Source organism: Heptranchias perlo, chromosome 9 (assembly GCF_035084215.1).
Source record: "Heptranchias perlo isolate sHepPer1 chromosome 9, sHepPer1.hap1, whole genome shotgun sequence".
NCBI classification, from domain to species: Eukaryota; Metazoa; Chordata; class Chondrichthyes; order Hexanchiformes; family Hexanchidae; genus Heptranchias; species Heptranchias perlo.
Window position 1 is genome coordinate 74,841,211 of NC_090333.1, and position 22,023 is coordinate 74,863,233.

Genomic DNA, 22,023 nt, shown 5'->3' on the forward strand with positions numbered 1-22,023 from the left:
TGGGACAGGCTGTGTTGATGGAGGAGCTGGTATTTGGGAATGGGATAGGCTGTGTTATTGGAGGAGCTGGTATTTGGGAATGGGATAGGCTGTGTTATTGGAGGAGCTGGTATTTGGGATTGGGACAGGCTGTGTTGATGGAGGAGCCAGTACTTGAGAACATGACAGAGCTCATTAATTGCAAAGGGATTGGTATTTGAAAGCAGGAGGCACTGTGTTGATAATAGAGGAAGCAGTGTTTGTAAGTGGGACATTGCTATGTTGGTAATGAGGCAAGCAGAGAGCAGTCTTGATAAATGATGGAGCCAGTATCTGCTTACAGTACAGGCTGGTGTTGTGGAATATCGGGTGTTTGAGATCTGGAGACTGCGAGGGTGACAGAGGACGCATTAAGTAGATAGCCTGGCCCTGACATTCTGTAGGGTTTCTCCCAGATTCCAGTCATAACTCCGAGGAGAGACCGGGGTACCCCACGGAACCTGAGTGCCCCTGTATTTATGAGCGGGCCCACCCGCCTTGATGAACATACAAAGAACGGACAGGTAAAGACCAGCTAGTTCATCGAGTTTGTCTCAATACGCCCTAACATCCTCGCAGCATTGGGCATGGTCCTTCAATGACCTGGCCGCTTCTCAGCCTTCAGCATGCAATCCTACACGGATTTGGGAGGCAACAACACGTTCAAGGACTTTGGAGAGGAAAGGGTGGTTGGAAATTGGTCGTAGTTTGCAAGGACAGAGGGTTTGAGGGTATTTTTTGAGGGGGGGGGAGTTGATGATGGCAGTTTTGAAAGGGAGGGGGACAGTACCTGAGGAGAGGGAAACATTTACAATGTCAACTGGCGTGACGTTCTATGGCCTTCCCCGTCAATTGTGGGTGTCAATCAAAAATGTCTTGAGGCTGGTCAGGCAAGACCTAACTTTTCTGAAGCCATGTTGTCAATCATCTTTCAAGTCATTTTGTAGAGATACATTTAGATGTGCAGCACATTTTGCTTCTGAGCATCGATTCCATTTTATTCTGACTATTGAGACCAGGGCGATGGGTCTACAGTTCCATTCGCGGCTCTGCCATCCTCGCTAAATATAGGAACTACATTTTCCAGTTACCAGTCTGTAATCTTTTCAAGTAGGAACTCTGTTGACCTGCTGTGCCACTATTCAGAGAATCATACAGCACAAAAGGAGGCCATTCAGCCCACCATACCTGTGCCGGCTCACAGAAAGAGCTATCTCCTTAGTCCCACTTCCCTGCTCTTTCCCCATGGACCTGCAAATTTTTCTTTTTCAAGTATTTATCCAATTCCCTTTTGAAAGCTACTATTTAATTTGCTTCCACTATCCTTGCAGGCAGTGCATTCCAGATCATAACAAGTCTTTGCATTAAAAAAAATTCTCCATCTCCCCCCTGGTTCTGGATTTTTACAAGTACTTTGAAGAATTAAATTCCCAGACATTGTTCATTATTCTGTGATAATTGTAAATGAGTGGCCTTCACTTTGTGTATACATTCCTTTACCTATGCATATCAATTTTAACCCTAACTATTTTTAAGGCTGAGATGGTACAGTTGGGGATTGATGTCTGGTATTTAGGAGTACAGGGTAAGGGCAGTGGAGTTTAGTTGCAATGGGGTGGTCATGTGCTTTGATAGAACTGCTACTGGGATTTGGCAGCATGAGGGGAATCCTTTTGTCTGACATCACCATGAAAGGGCAGAAGTGAGCTGAGGAGAAACCCAAGCTTTGGCAGAACTGGGGTGGGGTGGAATGTGGGGTTTGATGCACTGGTGCAACCCTGTTGTCTTGTCAGCAGTGAGGGCATGGGCCCGACAGCCCTGGGAAAGGGGGCACCTCAGCCTGATGGATTTTGTTGAAGACTGAGAGAAGCATTCTATCATTGGGTTAGCCTAAATACGACTGATCCATCCCAGGAAGTTGTACACACAGCACAGACTCAGACTGAATTCAGCTAACAATGTCACCACTCTGGGCAAAAGTATCAACCCCAAACCCAGGCTTTGGTAGAGGCTGAGGTTATCAAGTAAAAACTTTAACAAAGGCATTAAAAGACCCAAAAAGATTTCAACTGAAAAATTTAATCATGCTATTGTGAAATGTGTTTTTCATTTTATTTTAAACCTTATTTTGGACATTAGAAATTTCAATTACTAGAAAAAAATGACAGGAAATTCTTGAGTAATTCATCAAAAAAGTGTGACAGGGTACTTTCTACAATGTTGTCATAAAATTATTACCAAAATTTGTGACAACAGAAATTAAGGTTTGTGGAGAGGTAACAAGTTTTTTAATTTTATATATATAATGAATACATTTCCACAATATATAAAAAATTTCATGTCTGTCTACATTCTATTATAAAGTCCTATGTTCACATTATAATGTAAACTGCCTATGTAAACTTGTCACGTTGTAATTATATCAAGCCACCAATGGTGGCACTGTTGCATTCCAGTAATGCATCTCCCAACAGCTCACCGTGTAATGCAGAGAAAAGCCCTAGGCTCCAATCAATGCAACTTCTTGAATTGCTACAAGTTTGGCTAATTAACTAGAAGTAATACTAAAATCAAAATATTACATAAAATTAAGGACAGAATATATGACTTCAAAATGTTTTTTATGGTTATAAATAGATCGATAGGTAGATAGTTTAGCTAAACGGAAATTTGGATCTGGGTGATGAGCCTGTGCTGCTGTTAACCCAGGACAAGGTTCTTTAGTCGTTTCCAATTGTTCATGTAATACTCCTATGGTAATTTACATTTTTTAAAAATCTGATTGCAGCCTAGCTTTTGCGTAACCTTTGAAAGATTTCCCTCTGAAGTTAGCAAAGCTGTTCCTAAGAATTTGTTAATGATTTCCATACCACAGACTCCTTCACCCAAAACCAAGGAAAAACAGTGTGGGCTGCAGAGGGAGGACCCGTCAGCTGAAAGGAGCAGTGAAGTGCATCCGCCTGCTGTATTTTCACACACATCTGGTGTTCTCCGCATTACTGACTCAGTGGCTGTGCTTGAACATATTCCTGTAAATGAACTGTTTTTCTGTTCTCCTGCGGAGTTGCTCAGATGAGTCAGAGGATTCGCTGTTTTATAACATTAGGGGTGTTTATTCCATGTAGGGGACGGCATCAGAGCCACTAATTGACAGTAACTGAGCAGGTCAAATTCCTTTTTTTTTTAAACTGAAGTCTGTTCAGTAATTATTACTGGCGCTTTGGGGATTCAGTTCCACAACTGTCTATCATTCTGTGATAACCAAGAAGGAGTGGCCTCTCTTCTATACATCTATTACCGGCCTAATTATGTGAGTTTTAACATTAGGTCAGATTCAGTGTCATTGGCCATAAGCAGTCCTTGCGTCCCCTATGATCCAGAGTGTATCTTTTCTCTGTTCAATATCTAGGTAAATGATAGGGAGTCCCAACAATGAGAATTTTAAAATCAAGCCTTTGCCAGACCGGGAGCCAATGCAGGTCAGTGATGGGTGAAAGGGACTTGGGATAGAATATAGGCAGCAGAATTTTGGATAAGCGGAAGTTTACAGAGAGTGGAGGATGGGAGGCCAGCCAGGAGAATATTGGAATAGTTGAGTCTGGCGGTAACAAAGGCACGAATGAGAGTTTCAGCGGCAGATTGACTGAGGCAGGGCGGGAGACAGGCAATGTTACGGAGGTGGAAGCAGGCGGTCTTTATGATGGAGAGGGTCAGAGGGTCAGAAGCTCAGCTCAGGGTTGAATAATATATCGGGTTTGCGAACAGTCAGATGGAATACTGTGAGAGAAGCACAATGCAAGACAGAATTAACCATTTACTCGATGGAGACATCAACCATCACTGGCTGCTTTTTTGGGAAATCCTTGGCAGACTGACTTCTATCTATGAATAGGGATTAACATAAGAACATAAGAAACAGGAGCAGGAGTAGGCCATACGGCCCCCCGAGCCTGCTCCGCCATTCAATAAGATCATGGCTGATCTTCGACCTCAACTTTCCCGCCTGATCTCCATATCCCTTGATTCCCCTAGAGTCCAAAAACCTATCAATCGCAGCCTTGATTATACTCAACAACTGAGTATCCACCGCCCTCTGGGATAGAGAATTCCAAAAATTTATAACCATAAGAGAGAAGAAGTTCCTCCTCAACTCAGTCCGACTCTTTATCCTGAGATTATGCCCCCTAGTTCTAGACTCTCCAGCCAAGGGAAACAGCCTCTCAGCATCTACCCTGTCAAGCCCCCTCAGAATCTTCACTTTGGTAGGAAGAATAGAAAAACAGAATATTTTTTTAAATGGTGAGAAACTATTAAATGTTGGTATTCAGAGGGATTTGGGTGTCCTCATAGAAACACAGAAAGTTAGCATGCAGGTACAAGAAGCAATTCGGAAAGCAAATGGCATGTTGGCGTTTATTGCAAGGGGTTTGGAGTACAAGAGTAAGGAAGTCTTGCTTCAATTGTACAGGGCTTTGGTGAGACCACACCTGGAGTACTGTATACAGTTTTGGTCTCCTTACCTAAGGAAGGATATACTTGCCTTATATGTTTCAATGGGATCACCTCTCATTCTTCTAAACTCCAGAGAGTATAGGCCCATTCTACTCAATCTCTCCTGAAAGGGCAAACCTCTCATCCCAGGAATCAATCTAGTGAACCTTTGTTGCACCGCCTTTAAGGCAAGTATATCCTTCCTTAGGGAAGGAGACCAAAACTGTACACAATACTTAATCTATCTATATCCTTCTGCAGACTATTTGGGGCCGATTTTTGGGTGACGGAGCCGGTGTGTTGGGGGTTCCTAAAATCGCTTAAATGCCGAGCGGGTTCATAGAAAATAGGAGCAGGAGCAGGCCATTCGGCCCTTTGAGCCTGCTCCGCCATTCAACATGGTCACGGCTGATCCTCTAAACCAATACTATATTCCCGCTCTCTCCCCATACCCCTTGACGCCTTTTGTGTCCAGAAATCTATCTAGCTCCTTCTTAAATATATTCAGTGACTTGGCCTCCACAACCTTCTGTGGTAGAGAATTCCACAGGTTCACCACCCTCTGAGTGAAGAAATTTCTCCTCATCTCAGTCCTAAATGTCCTACCCCATATCCTGAGACTGTGACCCCTCGTTCTGGACCCCCCCAGCCAGGGGAAACATCCTCCTGCATCCAGTCTGTCTAGACCTGTCAGAATTTTATATGATTCAATGAGATCCCCTCTCATTCTTCTAAACTCGAGTGAATACAGGCCGAGTCGACCCAATCTCTCCTCATATGACAGTCCTGCCATCCCAGAGATCAGTCTGGTGAACCTTCACTGCACTCCCTCTATGGCAAGTATATCCTTTCTTAGGTAAGGAGACCAAAACTGCACACAATACTCCAGGTGTGGTCTTACCAAGGTCCTGTATAACTGCAGTAAGACATCCTTGCTCCTGTATTCAAATCCTCTTGCAATGAAGGCCAACATACCATTTGCCTTCTTAACTGCTTGCTGCACCTGCATGTTTGCTTTCAGTGACTTGTGTACAAGGACACCCAGGTCCCTTTGTACATCAACATTTCCCAATCTATCACCATTTAAATAATACTCTGCCTTTCTGTTTTCCGAAGTGGATAACTTCACATTTATCCACATTATACTGCATCTGCCATGTATTTACCCACTCACTCAACTGGTCTAAATCGCCTTGAAGCCTCTTTGCATCCTCCTCACAACTCACAATCCCACCTAGTTTTGTGTCATCAGCAAACTTGGAAATATTACATTTGGTTCCCTCATCCAAATTGATTGATTCCTTAATATTCCTGAGACTCCAATAATCCTATCAAAGTCGGAGGCTTCGGCCTATCCACAGATCACATGCTAATGTGTCAGCTGAACACAGAAGGAGGTGGTTCTATTCACTTTAGTAGTGAGATTGATGTGTACAGATGTGTGCACCGTACATACGCTGTCCAACAAATTGACAGCACCTTTTGACTGGAGCTCCCTTCATGGCACTTACCCAAGTAACTCAGGGCTTCTTTATCCCAGGGCCAGGTGGCAGCTCCCGCCAGCTCCTCCCGCACCGAGTTAGCAAAATAGACATTCAGGTACATAGAGCCATTCATCAGCAGTGTCTCCTTCAGTTCCTTCACACTCATGTAGGCCCTAAACAATAAAAGAGAAGAGGCCGAAAATTTAGCCAAGTTCAGACAACACGATTCATTCTCCAACAATGGTCATCAGCCTCCAAGCACTGAAGACTGGATTATAAAACCAAAACAGATTACTCCAACCTTGTAAAAATTCATTAGAAAGACTGCTGGTGTCTTTGGAACTCCTAAAGGATACTGACACACTCAGGAGAAAAGAGTGACGGAGATAATTCTTGGAGTCGAGGCTCTTTGAGTTATGAACGGAGATTATCATAGAATCATAGAAGTTACAACATGGAAACAGGCCCTTCGGCCCAACATGTCCATGTCGCCCAGTTTATACCACTAAGCTAGTCCCAATTTCCTGCACTTGGCCCATATCCCTCTATACCCATCTTACCCATGTAACTGTCCAAATGCTTTTTAAAAGACAAAATTTTACCCGCCTCTACTACTGCCTCTGGCAGCTCGTTCCAGACACTCACCACCCTTTGAGTAAAAAAATTGCCCCTCTGGACCCTTTTGTATCTCTCCCCTCTCACCATAAATCTATGTCCCCTCGTTATAGACTCCCCTACCTTTGGGAAAAGATTTTGACTATCGACCTTATCTATGCCCCTCATTATTTTATAGACTTCTATAAGATCACCCCGAAACCTCCTACTCTCCAGGGAAAAAAGTCTCAGCCTATCCAACCTCACCCTATAAGTCAAACCATCAAGTCCCGGTAGCATCCTAGTAAATCTTTTCTGCACTCTTTCTAGTTTAATAATATCCTTTCTATAATAGAGTGACCAGAACTGTACACAGTATTCCAAGTGTGGCCTCACCAATGCCCTGGACAACTTCAACAAGACATCCCAACTCCTGCATTCAATGTTCTGACCAATGAAACCAAGCATGCCGAATGCCTTCTTCACCACCCTATCCACCTGTGACTCCACTTTCAAGGAGCTATGAACCTGTACTCCTAGATCTCTTTGTTCTATAACTCTCCCCAACGCCCTACCATTAACGGAGTAGGTCCTGGCCCGATTCGATCTACCAAAATGCATCACCTCACATTTATCTAAATTAAACTCCATTTATCTAAATTAAACTCCGTGAACTGGATGTGTTTTCACAGAATGAGAGGGGACATGATGCAGGTCTTTGTGAGGCATAAATAACCAGAGGGGTTGAATTTCTGTGGGGGTTTCCCTCATCATCCACCGTGAGCAACTGCGGCAGAAGATCTGCGGAATCGCCAGGAACGCCACTTACGCCATTCCTCTGCCGTTTCCGTGGATCAGTGGAATCCTCACGGAAATTCAATCCCAGCGGATTTAACGTGCACTGTGAGCAAAGAACGAGCGAACACAAATGCAAAGTCAACATGGACCAAGTGAGGCTATAAATTAGAGAAATGGCCCCCTTTCGACACAGAGTTGTGGGTAACTAGAACTGACCCAAATAAATAGATGGTCAAGGACATAATCGGTCACATGAAATCGGTCTCCTGAATGAAACTAGACAGAGGTGCTCATGTGGGTTGGAAGATTGAATCAATATTTTGGAGCTTTTCTTAATTACTTTTGCGTGTCGGAAAAACATCACAGTTTTATGTACCTGGACCATTTCCGATGGCTCGCTTAGATGCTTAGTCATGTGGCCATTGGCTACCTGCTAGCTAGGCACGGAGAACAAGTTGGCACACCTCATCATCAAACTCAAGGCCTGGCTACATGAATGGATCGTCCAAACTCCGCTGGAAACTCAGCGTGTTTACCCATTAAGTGGCTGAGCCACACAGATCTGCAATGTCCCAGGTTCGACCTTGTGCTGTTAACCGATCTCAGCCAAGGAGGTGGTTGACGAACGACACTTGGCTTCAGCACTCCTGGGTTCGAATTTGAAATTTGGTCAGAACTCCTACTCTTGATCGTTCCTCAGTGACCCCGACTGCAATGTGCGTGGCTGACGGGTGACGACGGGATTGGGCTTGGCTTTGATGCCCCTCATGGTAAAATAGCCTGCATTTTGGGCACTTGGATGAAAAGTACCAGAACGTGCTTGGCAGCTGAATCCTAACAAGGAGTCAATGCTTTCTGGAAAGGCCTTCGAGACACACGACAACGCAAAATCGTCGAGCAGAAATTAATAGCCAAGTTCCGCACCCATGAGGACGGCCTCAACCGGGATCTTGGGTTCATGTCACACGACACGTAACCCCACCAGCGAACAAATGTTATCTGTTTTTAATATAACGGGTCATTGACTGTCTTCCTTATCTCGCTCTCTCTTTTTTTTTGGGGGGGGTTTGTATATTCAGTGGCCTTTTAGGTGACACCTTTCTGTCTGCTCACTGTGATTGCCTTGGCGACGGGCAGTAATCACCAGGCTTTGTTCTGTGATCTTAAAATGCAAAGGATTCGAAATTGTCTTATCCACACCGCCTGAGGAAGGAGGAAAGCCCCCGAAAGCTTGTGGGATTAAAAATAAAATCGTTGGACTATAACTTGGTGTTGTAAAATTGTTTACAATTGTTAACCCCAGTCCATCACCGGCATCTCCACATTCTGGAAAGGGAGGGAGGGATAACTGGGAATGAGTATATAAATAAAATAACTTTCTACAGGCACGACCTTTGAGAAGTGGGTTATTCTTTAAATCGATGGGTCAAACATGCAGCTGGTTATTTTCGCTTCATAGCTCCGATCCTAGTGGATTATTGTGCAATGTGCTGGCGGCTCTCTCAGCTCAGGAGGTACCTCCGTTCTGCCACTTCCACTGATGTCCAATATATTAATAAAGGATAAAAGGGAATGGATGGTGCTTGTCCTTCTTGCCCTGTATTTGCTTAAAGCGCCAGGGGTTCAGACCATCTAATTCTCTGGGAAGAACTTCTTTCCCAAGCTGGCAGGTGGAATTCTGGTGCCAAGCCCTGACTAGATGAAATCCGGTTTCTTAGCAACCTACCACTTGCCTCCCGTGTAATTATGTATCGATAGAAAAGAGTTTGCACCGGGGAGATGATTTCAACATTAACCCGACGTAATGGGGAAAAGCTTAGCATTTATAGAGAACTTTATCACACCTCTCAGAAACACTGCTAATTAGTTTAAAGCGCAGTGACTGCTGCTATGTAGGCAAGTGTAGCAGCGACAGCAAGACTCCAAAATCAGCAATGAGGTGAAAGATCAGATGAACTGATCTTAGCTGACGAGATGTGCCTGCTTGTTCTCCGTGCCTAACTAGCAGGTAACTGGAAAAGTATCCAATGGTCACGTGACTAAGAATCTAAGCGAGCATGGAAAAACCAGTTAATCTGTTTTTGGTGGGGTTTCGTTGGGGTTGTTTGTCTTTGAACTGTGCTGTGGGATCTTCAGAGTCCAAATGAACGGGCAGGCAAGGCCTTGGTTTAACATCGCATGTGAAGGACGGCATCACAACACTCCTTCAGTACTGCATTGAAATGTCAGCCGAGATTATGAGTTGCTATCCTTGAGCCTACTGCTTTTGCCTCAGAGGCAAGAGTGTTACTAAGAGAGCCAAATAGCCACGTATGAAGAATGCCCCTTCTCCATCAGATCCGGAGCAGTTGCTCTCTTTGTGTTTACAGATGATCTGGATTCGAAGGCCTCACCGGAATTAAACATAGAAACATAGAAAATAGGAGCAGGAATAGACCAATCGGCCCTTCGAGCCTGCTCCGCCATTCAATATGATCATGGCTGATCCTCTATCTCAATATCATATTCCTGCTCTCTCCCCATACCCCTTTGATGCCTTTTGTGTCTAGAAATCTCTCTAGCTCCTTCTTAAATATATTCAGTGACTTGGCCTCCACAGCCTTCTGTGGTAGAGAATTCCACAGGTTCACCACCCTCTGAGTGAAGAAATTTCTCCTCACCTCAGTCCTCAATGTCTTACCCCATATCCTGAGACTGTGACCCCCTCGTTCTGGACCCCCCAGCCAGGGGAAACATCCTCCCTGCATCCAGTCTGTCCAGACCTGTCAGAATTTTATATGTTTCAATAAGATCAATGAAGAATCAACCAACGCTATGCTTTCTCCGAGATCACAACGAGGCCTCAATGTTTGGATCACGTTATGTACTTCAGAGGGTTATTGGAAGTCAACACATTTACCACTAGGAAAAAAACCTACAGTAGGATCTGCAAGTGTTCAATCTGGCCACTGCCTTTCAGCTCCAATGATAATTAGTACAAGGAAAGCTTTAATTGCAATGGCACCATTCTGGTTTTGACTCAAACATATATTGAGCAGACTGGGGCTCTTTTCTCTGGAACAAAAAGACCTGATAAAGGTCTTTAAAATTATGAAGGGGTTCTAAAGGGGGGATGTGGGGAAACTGAGTTCAGAACAAGGGGGCAGAAATATAAGATAGCCACTAACAGATCAAATAAAGAATCGAGGAGGAATTTCTTTACACAGAGTGTGGTGAGAATGTGGAACTCACTGCCACATGAAATGGTTGAAGCAGATAGCATTAACACATTTAAGGGGAGACTTGGTACATACATGAGGGAGAAGGGAATAGAGGGGTATGCAGGCAGGGTGAGAAGAGATAATTAGGGTGGGAGGAGGCTCATGTGCAGTATAAACACTCGAATAGACCAGTTAGGCCAAATAGCCTGTTTCTGAACTGTAGATTCTATGTATGTAATTCAATGAATGATGTGGAAAAAATACACAGGACAGTGATAACAATGCAAGGACTCAAGAAAGTTTTGAAAAGTGCTAACAAAAAGACTTTAAGACGGAATGACTTAGCAAGAAAAACCATGGAAGGAACCATTTAAAGATCATTCAAGAACATTTCCCAGTTTGTAGCCACAATTTGAGCTAAACTAAACCCTTGGTCCTGAAGAAAGAACCTGATACAGGTCAGCTAAAGAAAACCAATTAGCCAGTGTAGCTACTGTGAACGTACAAACATTTCACCATCTCCCTCAGTCTTGTGCTCCTAGCACTCTGAACATTTCCTGCGTTAGTCACCCAGTTGCTTGCATTGCAAAACATGAAATGGATCCATCAATACACAGGGAATGGGCCTTTGACAAAACATGGAATGGATGCACACAACTGAACTGTGGTGACTGTAATTAGTCTGCTCTAGGTGTGGGTACGTAAAGCCAGTGTGAGTAATGCTAGCATGAGTTCGTTCCTTGGCTTTCCTCATTTCTTCATTGACAAATACCCCAAATTCTCTGCAATCACAGCAAAAAAATCAGCACCACTGGGCTAGATGGAAACCCCCCTTGAGTAATTTATATTATTACCCTTCTGAAGATTCAATCAGATCAATACCTGTACTTCTACCTGGTTTTGCTTCTTCCAAGTGGGACTCTTCAGTTAGCTCAAATCCAGGCAAATGTCTTCCAAAGCTATGGCAACTAGAAGCTTGAAAGAGGAAACTTCTGGGTGCATCTCTCTAAACATCTCCCCCTGCAGGTTTGGAGGTCACACAAAACAACTAATGGGGGTGTTTCAAAAAGGGGCAATACTGTTATCAAAATTGGATGTTACCTGGCCTCTGCATGGTAGGCCATCTTTCCTTGGAAATGACCTATGACTGTGGTGACAGTGATTGCCACCTGCTCCTGAGTTTCTATTTAGAAACTGGTGCGATGATTAAGAACAGCCCTCCTCACTGCAAAGGAACGGACATACCTTCCCCTGGCCCCTGTACTGAATTCTATTACTCCTCTCCATTTTAGGGTATTACTCCGCTGTTATTGGATGTCGGGCATATTAGTTTGTCTCTGTTAATGGTGTATTCTGTTATGGATTCAATCAGCCCTATGCATAGTCCCACCTGATCAGGTTCATGCAAGAGTTCTTCTGCTTTGTTTAAGTCACAAAGTGAATCTTTCGGGATTGATTTGTGTCCAGGTAGATTTGGCGTTGGGTCATGGCCTGGAAGTGGAGTGGCCTCGGTTTATCTCCGCGGTATAATGAGCAGGCGACACTATGTTCCTGACAACTCCTTTCAGAGCTTCCTTTTATCTGAAATCTGCTTGTTTGTTTTTGATTTCAGTTCGTTACTTATTGTACGTTAATATTATAAAGTACGTTGACACTTTCTCTCTAGCTCGGACAGGAGAGCTACTCCCTCATCCAACCAAATGGAACTTTTGCTGGTCTTTTTAGCAGGTATATTAGCCTCTATGCATTTAATATTAAAACGTAATTCGAGGTGAGCACGCCTTTGGTGTTGTCAGAGAGCTCGGGGAGTTGAGGATAATTTCTCACAGATTGAACATTTGTAGTCTCCAATAAACTCAGACAATTCCTTGCCTTTGCACCTAGCGTAGTGACATGCGATTAATTGCATGGCAATCACCTTTCTTTCCACATTTCGAACATAATGATGTAGTGTTACCAATCTGGCGTGTTCTGTTGATACGATTTTTGAATCAATTGGTATTTTTCATCGCATTGAAGGCAAATTAAACCATGTGAAGGATAATGAATGGTAGTATCAGCTTGGGGATTACGAGTGCCTTGGGGTTCTAGCCCAATACCTTGACTACAGACCTCCTCAGATATTATCTGTAGGCCCACATAATCTCCCTCCGTTTCAGGTTCTTTGGTGCCCTTGCATCGTTTGTTATATATTGTTAAGCTATGGATGGGTGTTTCCTTCTGGAATATGTCTCTCTCCTAAGAGACACTCAGTCATCTCCAACTGAGCTTTCAGTCGTGCCATTGGCAGTGGTTGGACTAAGTAGGGTCCAATGTCTGGCTATCGGAAACTAGAGACACGGTACCAGTGGGGAAAATAAATTGATGGGCGCCTCAGAGGTCTGAGTATAGGAAGTGGTGGTGTTGTTATGTTCAGCAGGTAAGGATCTCGCTGCTGTGTAGTGAGGACATTTATCACCAAGTGCTCCTGCAACGAGCATCCAAACGGGTATGTTTGTTTAGCTGGGCCTCGTCCCTTCCGGTCAGGAGAAACCATTGTTGGTTGTCCATGAAGCTTTTTTGTGTGGGATACTGTCATCTATTAACTGTAGGGAATCAGTCAATGAGATCCACAGTTATAGTTACTCCGCCCCCCCCCCCGTTTGAATTTCTTCACTTTGACATTCAGAGCGCTGGGTAGAAATCACACGGCGTTAACAGCCACCGTGGCCTTTGCGATGCATTGATTTAATCAAACAGTCAGGTTCCCCTGGTCCACAACATTTCTAAGTCAGCGAAATTTGCACCATCACCTCCCTGGGGCACCCGCCCAGTGCCCGCTTCAGACCCCAGCCCCTGGAGCCATTCCTTATCCCAAAGTTAGGGATCTGACTTGCTAACTTCCCTTAGCTACATTGTTTTAACACGCCAGAGGCCGTTCACCTGCTGAGGACAGTACGGCCCGGTGCACCATCTCCTCCCGGTTCTCAAGGGCTCAGCGATAGCTCACCAGAGGTCACCGGAACCACAACGCTTTCCAAGGCAGGAGCCCCGCTCTCGGGGGGAAAAAAACCTTTCGTCCTGCCCTTCACAAAGACAAGACAACTCTCCCTCGGGCTCTCCAGGATCGTTCGCGTTGCTGCATTGAGCGCCGCCCATCTCCGCCACCACGGGTTCGGGGGTTTCAGCCCGTCTCCCTTACGATCAGCTGAGGGCGCGGGAGGCCATCACCCGCCCCGTCGGACAGGCGCTCTCCACTCTGGCCTTCAGTGTTCTCATTTGAGCGATCGCTCCAATCAGCAGGATCTGGACCTGTGGTGGCTCCACTGGGGCCCCGGCACACTGGGCTTCCATGCTCACCGCAGCGGCCCCCCTCACTCCTCGCAGACTAACCCCCCCCAACACCCCCGCTGTCTACATCAACCAACACCTTTCGTAGGGTCTGATGGGCGTCGCCTTAACCAGGTGTTCTGCTTCCCAAACGTGGCCCACCAGGCACTCGCATTCCATGCCTGGCTCCAAGACATCGAGTCGGGCTCCATACTCATTTAAAGTTTGAGGACCGGTTGAGATTCCATCGTTACGCGTGGAGGGGAATCTGACTTAGAGGCGTTCAGTCATAATCCCAGATGGTGGTCACCCACCATGTGCTTGTCTGAGGACCCAGTGCACCTAATGTCTGAACCTGTGATTCTTCTTGTACTGAGCATGATTACTATTGTAACAACCCATCATCAGTAGGGTGCACTGTTTCCTTACTCAGCCCTGCTGTTTCCTGATTCACCAACCTGCACCGGCCCTGCTGTTTCCTGATCCACGGCCCTGCTGTTTCCTGATCCACGGCCCTGCTGTTTCCTGATCCACGGCCCTGCTGTTTCCCGATCCACGGCCCTGCTGTTTCCTGATCCACGGCCCTGCTGTTTCCTGATACACGGCCCTGCTGTTTCCTGATCCACGGCCCTGCTGTTTCCTGATCCACGGCCCTGCTGTTTCCTGATCCACGGCCCTGCTGTTTCCTGATCCACGGCCCTGCTGTTTCCTGATCCACGGCCCTGCTGTTTCCTGATACACGGCCCTGCTGTTTCCTGATACACGGCCCTGCTGTTTCCTGATCCACGGCCCTGCTGTTTCCTGATCCACGGCCCTGCTGTTTCCTGATACACGGTCCTGCTGTTTCCCGATACACGGCCCTGCTGTTTCCTGATACACGGTCCTGCTGTTTCCTGATACACGGCCCTGCTGTTTCCTGATACACGGTCCTGCTGTTTCCTGATACACGGCCCTGCTGTTTCCCGATACACGGCCCTGCTGTTTCCCGATACACGGCCCTGCTGTTTCCCGATACACGGCCCTGCTGTTTCCCGATCCACGGCCCTGCTGTTTCCCGATCCACGGCCCTGCCGTTTCCTGATACACGGCCCTGCTGTTTCCTGATACACGGCCCTGCTGTTTCCTGATCCACGGCCCTGCTGTTTCCTGATCCACGGCCCTGCTGTTTCCTGATACACGGCCCTGCTGTTTCCTGATCCACGGCCCTGCTGTTTCCTGATACACGGCCCTGCTGTTTCCTGATCCACGGCCCTGCTGTTTCCTGATACACGGCCCTGCTGTTTCCCGATACACGGCCCTGCTGTTTCCTGATACACGGTACTGCTGTTTCCTGATACACGGCCCTGCTGTTTCCCGATACACGGCCCTGCTGTTTCCTGATACACGGCCCTGCTGTTTCCTGATACACGGTCCTGCTGTTTCCTGATACACGGCCCTGCTGTTTCCCGATACACGGCCCTGCTGTTTCCTGATACACGGCCCTGCTGTTTCCTGATCCACGGCCCTGCTGTTTCCTGATCCACGGCCCTGCTGTTTCCTGATCCACGGCCCTGCTGTTTCCTGATCCACGGCCCTGCTGTTTCCTGATACACGGCCCTGCTGTTTCCTGATCCACGGCCCTGCTGTTTCCCGATACACGGCCCTGCTGTTTCCCGATACACGGTCCTGCTGTTTCCTGATACACGGCCCTGCTGTTTCCTGATACACGGTCCTGCTGTTTCCTGATACACGGCCCTGCTGTTTCCCGATACACGGCCCTGCTGTTTCCCGATACACGGCCCTGCTGTTTCCCGATACACGGCCCTGCTGTTTCCTGATCCACGGCCCTGCTGTTTCCTGATCCACGGCCCTGCTGTTTCCTGATACACGGCCCTGCTGTTTCCTGATACACGGTCCTGCCGTTTCCTGATACACGGCCCTGCTGTTTCCTGATACACGGCCCTGCTGTTTCCTGATCCACGGCCCTGCTGTTTCCTGATCCACGGCCCTGCTGTTTCCTGATACACGGCCCTGCTGTTTCCTGATCCACGGCCCTGCTGTTTCCTGATACACGGCCCTGCTGTTTCCCGATCCACGGCCCTGCTGTTTCCTGATACACGGTACTGCTGTTTCCTGATACACGGCCCTGCTGTTTCCCGATACACGGCCCTGCTGTTTCCTGATACACGGCCCTGCTGTTTCCTGATACACGGTCCTGCTGTTTCCTGATACACGGCCCTGCTGTTTCCCGATACACGGCCCTGCTGTTTCCTGATCCACGGCCCTGCTGTTTCCTGATCCACGGCCCTGCTGTTTCCTGATACACGGCCCTGCTGTTTCCTGATACACGGCCCTGCTGTTTCCTGATCCACGGCCCTGCTGTTTCCTGATCCACGGCCCTGCTGTTTCCTGATACACGGCCCTGCCGTTTCCTGATCCACGGCCCTGCTGTTTCCTGATCCACGGCCCTGCTGTTTCCTGATCCACGGCCCTGCTGTTTCCTGATCCACGGCCCTGCTGTTTCCTGATCCACGGCCCTGCCGTTTCCTGATACACGGTCCTGCTGTTTCCCGATTCACGGCCCTGCTGTTTCCTGATCCACGGCCCTGCTGTTTCCTGATACACGGCCCTGCTGTTTCCTGATCCACGGCCCTGCTGTTTCCCGATACACGGCCCTGCTGTTTCCTGATTCACGGCCCTGCTGTTTCCTGATACACGGCCCTGCTGTTTCCTGATACACGGTCCTGCTGTTTCCTGATACACGGCCCTGCTGTTTCCCGATACACGGCCCTGCTGTTTCCCGATCCACGGCCCTGCTGTTTCCTGATCCACGGCCCTGCTGTTTCCTGATACACGGCCCTGCTGTTTCCTGATCCACGGCCCTGCTGTTTCCCGATTCACGGCCCTGCTGTTTCCTGATCCACGGCCCTGCTGTTTCCTGATACACGGCCCTGCTGTTTCCTGATCCACGGCCCTGCTGTTTCCTGATACACGGCCCTGCTGTTTCCTGATACACGGCCCTGCTGTTTCCTGATCCACGGCCCTGCTGTTTCCTGATACACGGCCCTGCTGTTTCCTGATCCACGGCCCTGCTGTTTCCTGATACACGGCCCTGCTGTTTCCTGATACACGGCCCTGCTGTTTCCTGATACACGGCCCTGCTGTTTCCTGATCCACGGCCCTGCTGTTTCCTGATCCACGGCCCTGCTGTTTCCCGATACACGGCCCTGCTGTTTCCTGATCCACGGCCCTGCTGTTTCCCGATACACGGCCCTGCTGTTTCCTGATCCACGGCCCTGCTGTTTCCTGATACACGGCCCTGCTGTTTCCTGATCCACGGCCCTGCCGTTTCCTGATACACGGCCCTGCTGTTTCCTGATACACGGCCCTGCTGTTTCCTGATACACGGCCCTGCTGTTTCCTGATACACGGCCCTGCTGTTTCCTGATACACGGCCCTGCTGTTTCCTGATCCACGGCCCTGCTGTTTCCTGATCCACGGTCCTACTGTTTCCTGATACACGGCCCTGCTGTTTCCTGATACACGGCCCTGCTGTTTCCTGATACACGGCCCTGCTGTTTCCTGATACACGGCCCTGCTGTTTCCTGATCCACGGCCCTGCTGTTTCCTGATCCACGGCCCTGCTGTTTCCTGATACACGGCCCTGCTGTTTCCCGATACACGGCCCTGCTGTTTCCTGATACACTAACCATAACCTAGCACTCCAATATTTTAAAAATTACAATAGAATTTTAACAAAACTCCCTCTCTTATTTTTCTTTGTCCAATACAATTCCATATTAACGCATTTTTGGCGAAGCTCGATAAGTACATGAAGAAGAAAGGTATAAAAAGTTATGTAAGGAATCTTACAACACCAGGTTATAGTCCAACTGTTTTATTTGAAAATCACAAGCTTTCGGAGGCTTTCTCCTTCGTCAGGTGAGCAAGTGTGCCTGACGAAGGAGAAAGCCTCCGAAAACTTGTGATTTTCAAATAAAACAGTTGGACTATAACCTGGTGTTGTAAGATTCCTTACATTTGTCAACCCCAGTCCATCACCGGCATCTCCACATCATAAAAAGTTATGCTGATAGGGTGAGATGAAGTAGGGTGGGAGGAGGCTCGTGTGGAGCATAAACACCGACATAGACCTGTTGGGCCGAATGGCCTGTTCCCATTCTGTAAATTCTATGTAATTCTGGATAATTTACATTATCATAGGGTTGGCTGTTCATGACCTCCTTAACCTCACGTCGAGGGTGATCAGATTGCAAACCCACATTCACATCTAGTGTGGAGTTTAGAAATTAGCTCCATAGCAGCTGAGGCCTCATCGTTAAAACATCATGGAATTCTGATGCATTTACTTTCTTTAGGGATAATGTCAATAATAAGAATCACTGTTATTCCTGGCATTCCTCTGCACCCTTCGAGATTTTCAAAGATTACTCAAAACCTTAATTGTGAAATTGCTGTGTGAAACTGTGTGTGACAGTTAGGTATGCAAAGGAAATGTTGGGCAGATTTGTTCTGACAGATTTGAAATGCAGCCCAACCTCAATAGTTGCAGCACGAGACATGGTTTATAGTTTTAATACTAGCATAGGCCACATAATGTACTTTAGCAAAATGTGTGACACACAACAGGAATGCACTGTCTCGAGCCTTTGTAAAGTTCACTCTTCATTTGCGTTGTAGGAATTCTTAAGGGCAACTTTTGATGTCCAATCTTTCATCACCTGGACCCGGGTTTTGAGTCTAGCCCAGCATCTAACCTATGCTCTACCTTAACTCACGATACTTGTTGGGTGGTGTAGAAAGACCTTCACTCTACGTCTAACCTGTTCTGGACGTACTTGATGCTGACACAAAATGCAGAAAAGGTTTCTACTCCCCAGCACTGATGTGCCTCATCTTGATCAGTACGCAGTGAATCTTTTCATGAGCACCGGACAAGTGACTTTGAATCTAATCAGGTGGAGGTTAAGCAGCATCAAACTGATCAAAGCTCCCCATTATTACTCCAATCACATCTTAAAGATGTTCACATTAATGCAGACAGTTTATTTTTTAACAACTTTCTCTTGCGGGATGGGGTTTTCTTTCGACAAGTTTCCCCCATTTTGCTGTATTTTTTTCTTTCTCCTCCTCACCTGGTACTCTGAGGTTGAGAACAGAGGGCTGGAGCCCGTACCCAGGCTGCTCCTAACCGAGCAGATCTCAGCCAAGCACTGTCCTCTCAGTACCACTAAGGAAAAAGCCAGCCAGGATTCCTGATCCTGATAATTATGTGTTTTCCCTTTGGGATCGATGCATATTTGTGGATGCAGGATCAAATAGCCTGATGACACTCACTGTCTACTTTTCTTATTTTTATTCATTCTCAGGATGTGGGTGTCACTGACAAGGCCGACATTTATTGCCCATCCCCTAGTTGCCCCGAGAAGGTGGTGGTGAACTTTTTTCTTGAACCGCTGGTAGCGGTTTCGATACGACTGAGTGGTTTTCGCTCGGTCACTTCAGAAGGCAATTAAGAGTCAAACGCGTTGGTGGGGGAATGGAGTCACATATAGGCCAGACCGGGTAAGGACAGAAGGTTTTTACAATAATCCGACAGCTTCATTGTCACTTTTACTGTCACCAGCTTTTTACATCCAGGTGTTTTAAACAGAATTCAAATCTCAAATCGCCGTGGTGGGATTTGAACTCACATTCTCTGGATCACTGATCCAGGAACGTAACCGCTACCCGACCGTACCCTCATGTACAAAGAATGGTCACTTGGGCAAGCTACGAGAAGGCTGTTGGCTCCCATCGAACGATCAGCCTGCAGGAGCCAGTGCCTTCAACTGAGAAGGAGGGAAAGTCTTAAAGCTGGAGGGGGGAGGGGGGAGGGGGGGTACTTTGGAGAGAAAGTATTGCCCTAGACTTTCCTTCTCCTCTTAATTATTAAGTGTCAGCTGTGGCTCAGTGGGTAGCACTCTTGCCGCTTAGTCAGAAGGTTGTGAGTTCAAGCCCCACGCCAGAGACTAGAAGCACTTAATATCTAGGCTGACACCTCAGTTCAGCGATGAGGGAGTGCTGCACTGTCGGAGGTGCTGTTTTTTGGATGAGACGTTAAACCGAGGTCCCATCTGCCCTCTCAGGAGGACATGAACGATCCCATTACACGATTTGAAGATAAGCAGCAGAGCTCTTCTACTGTCCTGGCCAATACTTATCCCTCAACCAACATCACCAAAATTTATCTCATTGCTCTTTGTGGGATCTTGCTGTGCTCAAATTGCCCGTCGTGTTTCCCTACATTACAACAGTGACTACACTTCAAAAGTACTTGTTGGCTGTGAAGCACTTTGGGACATTTTGAGGACATGAAAGGTGCTATATAAATACAAGTTCTTTCTTTATTATGTTCAATTTTGCAGGATTTGTTTGAATAACAATCTAAAAAACTGGTGGCATTACATAAATAAGATGCTGAAACCCTCACATTGCAGCAAGCAAGTGTTATCGGAGGATTACAGTTGATGGTGAGAATGCTGTGCTAGGTGTAGCACTGTATCACAGTGTGTGCAAGTACACATACCACTGTGTGGTTACTCGCCTCCGCACCAAAACAATTTTCACCACAGTCAACGGCCTGCATCAGCCATTTTGGGAGTAATATGTGCTCTGTATAGTCAAGCCAAAGTACTTACATAGGAACAGGAGTAGGCCATTCAGCCCATCGAGCCTGTTCCGTCATTCTATTAGATCATGGCTTATCTGTTTCTCAATTCCTTCTACCCGCCTCAGTTCATTAACCTTTAATAACCTTTGCCTAACAAAAATCGATCAATCTCAGTTTTGAAATTTTCAATTGACCCCCCAGCCTCAACAGCTTTTTTGGGGGAGAGAGTTCCAGATTTCCACTCCCCTTTGTGTGAAGAAGTGCTTCCTGACATCACCCCTGAATGGCCTAGCTCTAATTTTAAGGTTATGCCCCCTTGTTCTGGACTCGCCCACTAGAGGAAATAGGGTAGATGCAGAGATTAACCGACCAAATCCTTTAATTATCTTAAACACTTCAATTAGATCACCCCTTAATCTTCTACACTCAAGGGATTACAAGCCTAGTCTATGCAACCTGTCCTCATAATTTAACCCTTTTACCCCTGGTATCATTGTGGTGAATCTGCGCTGCACCCCCTCCAAGGGCACTATAACCTTCCTGAGGTGCGGTGCCCAGAACTGAACGCAGTACTCCAGATGTGGTCTAACCAGAGCTCTATACAACTGAAGCATAACTTTCACCCTGCCAGTTTATACTTGGCAGATACACTATACAGAGAGCCTTCTTACGCCTGCTTCTTCATCATGTGCAACCTGGCAGTAACAAGAACATTGTGATGGTCGTGCCAAGGCCGTCATCTCACTGCTGTGGTATTAGAAAACAGAAAGGTGGAAATAGGAAATGACTCTCAAAAAGCAGCTTTGGTCTGGTCATGTTATTCTGCATTCTTAAGTTGTGTAATTAAAATTACATTTAGATTTCTCACCATTCCAGTTCAATGTTTAACTGACAAGAGCCAGTTTTTTTTTCTCTCTCTCTCTCTGAAGAATGGAACATGTCCCTGTTTCAAGCATTCACAGGTCAAGAAGAGCACAGCCAGCTACAGAATAAATTCCCTCTGCTCTGTCCAAAACCATAGCCCCAACCTCAGACTGCACCTGTGATCATATTCCTGAGCCCTCTTCGCTCTGGTCTGGATGAAAATGACAATTTGATCACATGGAGCACCAAACGTAGGTCAGTTCTGTGCTGTGGGGCCATGCCCACTAGACACAGGCCTGAGATTGCCCCAAACTCATTCAAATTACACCTTTATGGCCAGCCGAGTGAGAAAACTTTCAAATGGCAGATTCAAACCCATATCCCAGGGTTGTAAGGGCAGTGCGCTGACTCACTGTGCCAACCAGTTCCAAAAACCTATTTTTACATTTGTTCCAACTTAAACCTTCCGTTTCTCACACTGACTAACCAACCCCTGTTTCTCTGAGTGAGAATTTAGTACCAAATCAGGGCTCATTGAGCTCATGCCCAATAGAAACTGAGCTGATACTATCCAAACGCTTTCTCATAGACCCTGAGTGGCCAACAGGCCAAG

General features: G+C 46.7%; 1 protein-coding gene across 1 annotated transcript in view; it reads right to left on the reverse strand.

The window, feature by feature from the left end:
* Positions 1-22,023, reverse strand: part of pappa2 (pappalysin 2) — a 565,518-nt gene that overhangs the window by 355,524 nt on the left and 187,971 nt on the right. The window contains exon 3 of the mRNA XM_067990736.1: positions 6,021-6,166. Within this exon, the coding sequence (XP_067846837.1) occupies positions 6,021-6,166 (146 nt within the window). The remainder of the gene's footprint in view (positions 1-6,020; positions 6,167-22,023) is intronic.